This window comes from Primulina eburnea, chromosome 18 (assembly GCF_022965805.1).
Source record: "Primulina eburnea isolate SZY01 chromosome 18, ASM2296580v1, whole genome shotgun sequence".
NCBI lineage: Eukaryota > Viridiplantae > Streptophyta > Magnoliopsida > Lamiales > Gesneriaceae > Primulina > Primulina eburnea.
In genome coordinates this window covers 24113398-24122210 of record NC_133118.1, presented here as the reverse complement: position 1 = coordinate 24122210, position 8813 = coordinate 24113398, and the positions used below count along the sequence as shown (strand labels likewise).

Below are 8813 nucleotides of genomic sequence, written 5' to 3'. Positions count from 1 at the left end.
AAGCTAGATTTAGACGCTCGGGCCGCTCTGGATGATTCCCGGTTGGCCACCGAGAAAGCGGATAAGTTGGCGGCTACTCTTGTGGAACGGGAGGTGGACCTGGCAACTCGGGCCACCCTAGAGGAGGAGTGGCGGGCTACTTTCCTTGTAACTGCAGAATTCCAGCAGCTAGTAGCCGACAAAGCCTTTCCTTATTTCAAGGTGGGTTTCAACAAATGCAAGGAGCAGGTGAAAGAAGCCGACCTTTTACCTCCAGAAAAGAAAGGCCTGCTAAACTTGGCCCGAGCCGCCAACTCCCTGCCGGATGGTGGTGCTGAGATCCCAGACGAAGAAGAGTCCGAGGCGGAGGAGGACTCAGAGTCGGAGTCTGCCACCTAGATCTGTTGTATTTCCACCCCTCTTCTTTTCGTCGTAGTTGTAATAGTTTTCTTGATGTAAAAAACTTTTTCCGTTCATCCCTGTGTCCCTGCCTTAGCCTGTAAATACTAAAAATCTACCGAGTAGCGGTCAATAATCGGGCTCGGATAACCTCTGAATGATAATACTTAATAATATTAAGCCCCGAAAGATAAGCAATCCGAGGCTTTTGACCCCAACGTAATAATAAATTGAAGAGAAAACAAGGCATGGTATCACCCGGGCACTCCATAACGGATTGAAGGGAAGCCGGGGCCTGGTATCACCCGGGCCCTTAATAATGAGTTGAAGGGAAGCCGGGGAATGGTATCACCCGGGCCCTTAATAACGGATTGAAGGGAAGCCGGGGCCTGGTATCACTCGGGCCCTTAATAATGAGTTGAAGGGAAGCCGGGGAATGGTATCACCCGGGCACTCCATAACGGATTGAAGGGAAGCCGGGGCCTGGTATCACCCGGGCCCTTAATAATGAGTTGAAGGGAAGCCGGGGAATGGTATCACCCGGGCCCTTAATAATGGGTTGAAGGGAAGCCGGGGAATGGTATCACCCGGGCCCTTATATGTGCCGGGGTTCGGGACTTGACGGGCTTACGCATAATCTTCCCAGAAACTTGATCTTTTATTGCTGAATAATTACAAGAGATTTACAACTGTTTTCTAAGGAAAGTACTTTTTGAGATGGGAAGCGTTCCAGGGTCTTTTGAGAGGATGGACCTGCCCATCTTCAAGATAATAGGTGCCCGAGCTGACTCTGCGCACCACTTTGTAGGGTCCTTCCCATCGAGCCTCGAGCTTGCCTACATCTCCAGCCGGGTTTGCTCTCTTGAGGACCATGTCTCCGATCTGGAATTCTCGGTGTCGAACCCTCTGGTTATAAGCTTTCATCACCCGCCGTCGATAAGCTTCCATTCTGATTGCCGCTCTTTCTCTCCTTTCTTCAATGAGATCAAGTTCATTGGATCGGGCCTCATCATTGTCTTCTGGATAGCTGTTTACCCGTGGTGAAGTCTGTCCGATCTTGGCTGGGAGCACAGTTTCAGAGCCATACACTAAGCTGAATGGTGTCTCCCCGATAGTTGTCCGAGGCGTAGTCCGGTATGCCCAAAGAACACTGGGAAGTTCCTCTACCCAATCCTTACCAACCCCAAATAACCGGGCTCTGAGAGCTTGGACAATAGTGCGGTTGGTCACCTCGGTTTGTCCATTGGATTGCAGGTAGGCGACTGAGGTAAAAGCCTGAGTAATCCTCATCTCCTCGCACCAAGCTCTAACCTTATTCCCTTGAAATTGCCTTCCATTATCAGATATGAGCTTCCGGGGTATACCAAATCGGCAGACAATATTTTTCCATAAAAATTTGAGTACTTCCTCCTCGGTGATTCTAGCCAAGGGTTCGGCTTCTACCCACTTGGAAAAGTAGTCGATCCCTACTAGCAGGAATTTTTTCTGAGCTCGGGCCACAGGGAAGGATCCCACAATATCCAGGCCCCACTGGTCAAAAGGACAGGATGCCCAGATGGGTTTCATCAGGGCAGTCGGGTGGTGGTTAATGTTGCTATGCCTTTGGCACCCTTCGCAGGAGCGAACTACCTGGGCAGCGTCTCTATGCATAGTAGGCCACCAAACTACCTGCCAGGGAAGTTGCTCCAATATGATCCCCACAGCAACACTCATGGATTTCCCTTAGAACATAAGTGGAATCATCTCCGGAAATGCACTTGAGAAGGGGACCCTGAAAGGACCGCCGGTACAAATTATCCTCGATCACAACAAATCGAGCCGCTCTTCTTTTGATTTGACTAGCTTCCTTGCTATCCTCGGGTAGGTATGATCGGGAGATGTAGTCGAGAATTGGGGTGGTCCAGCTATCATCTCGGGTAGGAGTAGGCCTGGTATCTACTGAAGACACCAGGTTAGTGTGGCAAGCGACACCTGGCTTCCTGCAATCCGAAAGTGAAGCTGCCATTTTTGCCAGGGCATCAGCCTCATTGTTTTTCTCCCGGGGAATTTGCTCTATACTCCAGTCTGCAAAGTGTGTCGACAACTCCTTGATGATAGCTAGATATTTTACAAATTTTTCTTCCCGTGCTTCGTACCCTCCTTTCACCTGTTGGGCTACCAACTGCGAATCCGTATAGATAAGGACCCGGGTAGCTCCAACATTCTGGGCTGCTTTTATCCCAATGATAACTGCCTCATATTCCGCTTCATTATTGGAGGCCCGGAAGTCCAGCCTCACTGCCAGCTGTATTCTCTCCTCGGTAGGTGATATCAGCAATACTCCCACTCCACTGCCATCTTTACAGGAAGCCCCGTCTGCAAATATTCTCCAAATTCCGCCTGCCTCGGGAACAATCATCTCTGTGATAAAATCTGACAAGGCCTGGGCCTTAATTGCCTTCCTGGGCTGGTACTCGATGTCATATTCTCCCAATTCTACAGTCCACTTCACTAGCCTTCCCGAGATCTCGGGCTGAGTCATGATTCTCCCGAGGGGGGTGTTAGTCAGCACGATGATAGGATGGGACAAGAAGTATGGGCGGAGTTTCCGTGCTGTAATCACCAGAGCCAGGGCCACCTTGTCTACCTCCGTATATCTGATCTCGGGCCCTTTGAGCGCGTGACTCACATAATAGACCGGCCTTTGATCGGTACCTTCTTCTCGGACTAGTACAGAGCTGACAGCATATTCGGTGGCAGAAAGGTATACCCAGAGCTTCTCTCCGGGTCCAGGCTTCTCCAGGATAGGGAGCCTGGCTAGGTGGATCTTCAATTCTTCGAAAGCCCTTTCACATTTTTCATCCCAACCAAATTTTTGGGCCCTCCTTAGAGCTTGAAAGAAAGGGTAACTCCGGTGTGCAGATCGGGAAATGAAACGTGACAGGGCGGCGATTCTTCCCGTGAGTCTCTGCACATCCTTGATTGACTTTGGGGACGTCATTTCAGTGATAGACCTGACTTTCTCCGGATTGACTTCAATTCCTCTCTCAGTTACCATGAACCCGAGGAACTTGCCGCTCTTTACCCCAAATGTGCATTTGGCGGGGTTTAACTTCACCCCATACTCCCGAAGAGTAGAGAAGGTTTCTTCGAGGTCTGGGATGAAGTCAAGTTGTGCCCGGGATTTCACCAAGATATCGTCCACGTAAACTTCAACATTCCTTCCGGCCTGCTTGATGAATATCCGGTCCATCAACCCCTGGTATGTGGCCCCAGCATTCTTCAACCCGAAGGGCATGACCACATAGCAGAAGGTTCCTCCTGAGGTAATGAAACTAACCTTTTCTTGATCTTCCCGGGCCAGGGGAATCTGATGGTATCTCTGATATGCATCCATGAAACACAACAGCTCATATCCCGATGTTGAGTCCACCAATTGATCAATCCGGGGCAGGGGGTAGCAGTCTTTTGGGCACGCTTTATTCAAGTCCCTGAAATCAACGCACATTCGCCACTTGCCGGCTGATTTTGGAACCAAGACCACGTTGGATAGCCAGGTGGGGAACTGGACCTCTCTGATCTGCCCGGCTTTCAATAATTCTCCCACCTGTTCAGCAATTACTTTGTCCTTTTCGGGACCAAAGTGCCTCTTCTTCTGCTTTATTGCCCGGGAGCCCGGGATGATATTTAACTTGTGCTCTGCCACGTGAGGGGAGATCCCTGTCAACTCTGATGAGGACCATGCAAAGATATCCGCATTCTTTGCTAGGCACTGTAGCAATTGAGCCCGGGTCACTGGCTCAAGATCCCGAGCTATCCTTGTTGTTTTCAGGGGCTGCCCGGGTAAGATGCTTACTTCCTCCTGCTCCTCTCCCTCCACCATGTATACCTGTTGGATAGAGTGCACCTCCTCCTTTCCTGGTCTTCTACTCTCTCCACTTCGTCGGGCTCTTTTATTTTCAACTTTGACGGTTTCCGCATAGCACTTGCGGGAGGACGGCTGGTCCCCCTTTACTTCTCCGATTCTATTCCCCACTGGGAATTTTAGCTTCTGGTGGTAAGCCGAGGCCACGGCCCGCAAGGCATTCATAGCAGGCCTGCCCAAGATGATATTATAAGATGTGGGGGCACTTACCACCGTGAAAACCGTCATCACCGTCTTTCGGAGTTCTTCAGCTCCTATGGTGAGGGGCAAGGTGATTTCCCCTCGGGGATAAACAGTGTGGCCAGCAAATCCGAATAACGCTGTTTCTACTGGCTGCAAACGGTAGTCATCCAGGTTCATCTGATCCAGGGCCTCCTGGAAAATAACGTTCACTGAGCTCCCCGAATCGACGAAGACCCGACGAATGTCATAATTCGCCACCTTCGCTTGGATGACTAGGGCATCGTTGTGTGGGATACTGACTCCTTGAAGATCCCGAGGGCTGAAACTGATGACCGGTCCCTCACCCCTTACTGTATTTTCCACTCCGAAACTCTCATGCCGGGAATGTGCCTTCCTGGCTCGGTTGGAGTCTCCATCTGTCGATCCTCCCGAGATCATTTTAATCACCCCGAGGGTCGGTGACCTTCCTCCGTCCTTATTTTCCCGGCTTTGAGATGCTTGACCGGCATCACCATTCCTCTCCTGTCTGACCGGGCCTTTGTTCCCCGGCCCATACCCTGCATCTCTATTCACCCATGGTGGTCCCCGGGATTTCTTCGCTACCTGCTCCGAAGCACCAGGGCCCGACTGGGAAGGGGCCCGCTTCATTCTCCGGCATTCGCTCGTGCTGTGGGCACATTCTCCGTGATAGGAGCATATTTTCGTGATATATGGCAGGTTTGGGGGCGACTGGTATGACCTGGCTTTCTTCTCATTGTCGCAAATATGGATTCCTTCACCCCGGTGTGGCTTCATGGGGGTGTATCGAGAAAAACGCCCAAGATTGTTTCCTCGGGTGTGGTCATCAGTTTTTACTACCCGATCGCCCCTTTCTTTGCGGGTAGATTCCCTTTTCTGCCGCTATGCTTCCTCCATATTTATATACTTCTCTGCCCGGGACAGCAGATCTTCAAAATTCCCAGGCTGCTTCTTCACCAAGGACCTGAAAAAATCTCACTCCTTAAGTCCCTGAGTGAACGATGTGGTTTTGGTTTCAGGAGCACAAGCCGGCACCTCCAGGGATGCTTTATTAAACCGGCGAATGTATGCCCGAAGAGATTCATCACCTGATTGCTTTACCTCGAACAAGCTAAAGGCAGTCTTCTTATACCTCTTGCTGCTGCTGAAGTGATGCAAGAAAGTGTCTCTGAAACCTGCAAAAGATTGTATGCTCCGGGGTTTCAACTTTTCGAACCACCTCTGGGCAGAGTCCACTAGGGTGGTGAGGAACACCTTGCACTTGATTTGGTCAGAGTAGCAATGTAACATGGCCATATTCTCAAACCGGGTGAGATGCTCGTCAAGGTCTGAGTTTCCATCATACTCCCGTATTTTGGTAGCTTTGAAATGAGCTGGGAGGGGCTCACTCACAATCTCCAGGGAGAAAGGGCATCCCTGGGAAGCAGCCGGGGTTGAAACCTGAGATGACCCTGCTTTAGGTTCCAACTCTTTCACTTTCTTCTTCAAATCTTCTAGCTCCTGGGCCATAGCAAGGGTAGGAGCTTTGGAAAACGCCTGGGAATTCTCTTCTCTGTCTCTCTCTTTTTCGAGAGGAGACTCTCCCATTACCTCATTTTCCTTTGAGTGGCTAGGTTCAGGTAGGCCCCTTTCTGCGAGGGCTTTTTGGACCGCAGCAGCTATCAACTGAGCCAACTCCTCTGGGAGGTGACTGGGCAATGAATTTTCTTGACCTCCTTCCGGATTTTGAGGACCAGAGTGGTTCCCCGTAGTTTTACGAGTGGTAACCATATCCACGTCTTTAGCTACAGTTTCCCACAGACGACGCCAATGATGTCGACCGGGCAAATCGGGTAATAGTCGGGTGTGCAATCTGCCAAGTCTGGTGTTTGAATTTTCTATAATGAATGGCCGGTGATCCGGGAGGATTGAGTTCCCTATAGCCTGAGAACCAACGTCCGGGATGACCTGGGTATTAATCCTGAAATCACAGAACGTAAAAGGGGGGAGGGCGCCGGAAGTTGTTCCGGCGTATCCACTCCGACGCTCAAGTCAGTGATGCACGCAAAGGAAAACTGAGAAAGAAAGTAAAAATACTTGTGAGTGCTTGTGAATATTCAGAGAAGAGTCGATACCCCTGTGAAATACCAACGGAGGGTATTTATAGATGAGGCTGGTAGATAACTTGCCCGCAAAGTTCGGATGGTGGTCCATGACTTGGGGTCATGGGTCACGTTGCAAAGTAGCGGGCCATGTACTGAGAGTGGACTTGGTCATGAAGTGTGGGAGGATGGGCTCCGCGTTATCCGGAAGACCTGGTGGTCCGGGAGAGAACGTGTCTCCTTCCCGGGTATTTTCCATCCGGGTGCCTCTGAGGTACTTTTCGGACCGGGAAGTTTTTACCCCGGGTATTGGCTAATTACTCACTGGGATCATTGTGAATTCCTCAGATAACTGAGTGCACAACTTGTCGGGCGTCTGAAGATCCGGAATCCCGTTTTTCACCCCGGCTTAATGAAAGCAATTGCACTTTGATATTTTCTCTCTGCTCTGATCTTGCCCGAGTTCGAGAACCTCTCGGGTCAGGGTCTGTACCCGGGGCCCGGGTTCCTTTGGGGCATCACCAATATATATATATATATATATACACAATGATTTTCTTTTTACGATTAAATTTATATCTAATAATTTTTTGTGCATTGAGTAAACCTTCAAACTAACACATTAGTTTATAAATCACTTTAACTAGGTAGCTCGTAAGAGAAAATGTTTGTAAGTAGGGCAAGAACTTGTGTGAGACGGTCTCACTGGTCGTATTTTGTGAGACAGATCCCTTATTTGGGTCATCAATGAAAAAATATTATTTTTTTATGCTAAGAGTATTACTTTTTATTTGAATATCGGTAGGACTGATTCGTCTCACAGATAAAGATTCGTGAGACCGTCTCACAAGAGACTACTGTACAAGTAGAATCATATATAATAATTAGACAAACATTTGTAGCTAAGTAAGACATCTTTGAATAGAAATCCAAAACTAAATGGTTTCTATTTCGAAATTTATAATCTCCTATAATTTTTTATTTTTGTTATATTTAAATTTTTCTTTGGATTTATGATTTGAGGTAATTTAAGGGAAGGAATCTTTGAGTTTTATATTTTTCTATAGATTACATTTTTCTGAAAGGAAATATAACATGTCTGCATTATATAAACACTATCTATAATCGATTGGCAATAATATTGAGTAAATGAAAAATATTATAAAGCACCATATATTATAAAAATAATAAGAAAATTTCTTATTTAAATTATTAATTTCTTTGATTATCAAAACATGTAATATATGTCATCTTAAAGCTCAATCTCAAGAGTCTCTGCATTTTTTTTATAAAATTAATTATTACAAAAATATCTATAAAAAATTAATTTTATACATATCAATTGACACATGGTTGTTGTTGTTATTATTATGATTTTGAGCTTATCAAAGATATTTGTTATAATTTGGTTTCGGACTTGATCTATCGTCTCAAATTTCAGACATCGATGTCAGATGAACTATAAATCAACCATAAATTTTTAATTTTATATAATGGAATTGTTACTCAAACATGTTTTTTTCTAAAAAAAAATAAAAGAAAGAAGAAAATAGGAGACAGGTAAACAGAGGGGAACCCGTGACATTGTATTTTTATTTATATTTTTTGAAATATTTATTTGTATTTTCCATTAATATATTTTTTAATTTCATATATTCTTTTTTGTTTTATATTTTGTCCTTTTTTTCTTAGGGTAACGTGACTGGGAACCCATTGAGCAGCTTGAGGACAATGGCTCGTTACTAAAAGATATGGGCCGATTCTTGATCCCAATTATCTAATGGGCTAATATTGGGCCTACATTGTGGAGATATAGTGTCAGTACACTTGGGAGTAGGTCTCTTGTGAGACAGTCTCACGAATCTTTAGCTGTGAGACGGGTCAACCCTACCGACATTCACAATAAAAATTAATACACTTAGCATAAAAAACAATACTTTTTCATTGATGATCCAAATAAGAGATCCGTCTCAAAAATACGACTCGTGAGATCGTCTTACACAAGTTTTTACTCAATCTAAAAGCTTTATGAGTTATTTTTCTTTTTTAATTAGTCATTTATTTGACAAGTAAATGTTTATTAATTATTAAAATGAAATACAGTTTTGTGGCACACACAAGAAACTCGACAGGCAAACGCACACAACCTGCACTCCGTTTATCTGCATGGATTCTTTCGAAATCTCCAGATTTTGTGCATCTGTGCTCGCTCCTAGACCCAAAAAATCGACCGGGTTACCGAATAGTTA

General features: G+C 46.3%; 1 protein-coding gene across 1 annotated transcript; it reads right to left on the bottom strand.

The window, feature by feature from the left end:
- Positions 1–2020: 2020 nt before the first annotated feature.
- Positions 2021–5260, bottom strand: LOC140819184 (uncharacterized). The gene has a single exon (XM_073179191.1). The coding sequence runs from the start codon at positions 5258–5260 to the stop codon at positions 2021–2023; it is 3240 nt and encodes a 1079-aa protein (XP_073035292.1).
- Between the last annotated feature and the right edge of the window lie 3553 nt (positions 5261–8813).

Coding starts and splice junctions, on each gene's coding strand:
- LOC140819184 (XM_073179191.1), bottom strand. CDS start 5,260: ATGAAGCCACACCGGGGTGAAGGAATCCATATTTGCGACAATGAGAAG.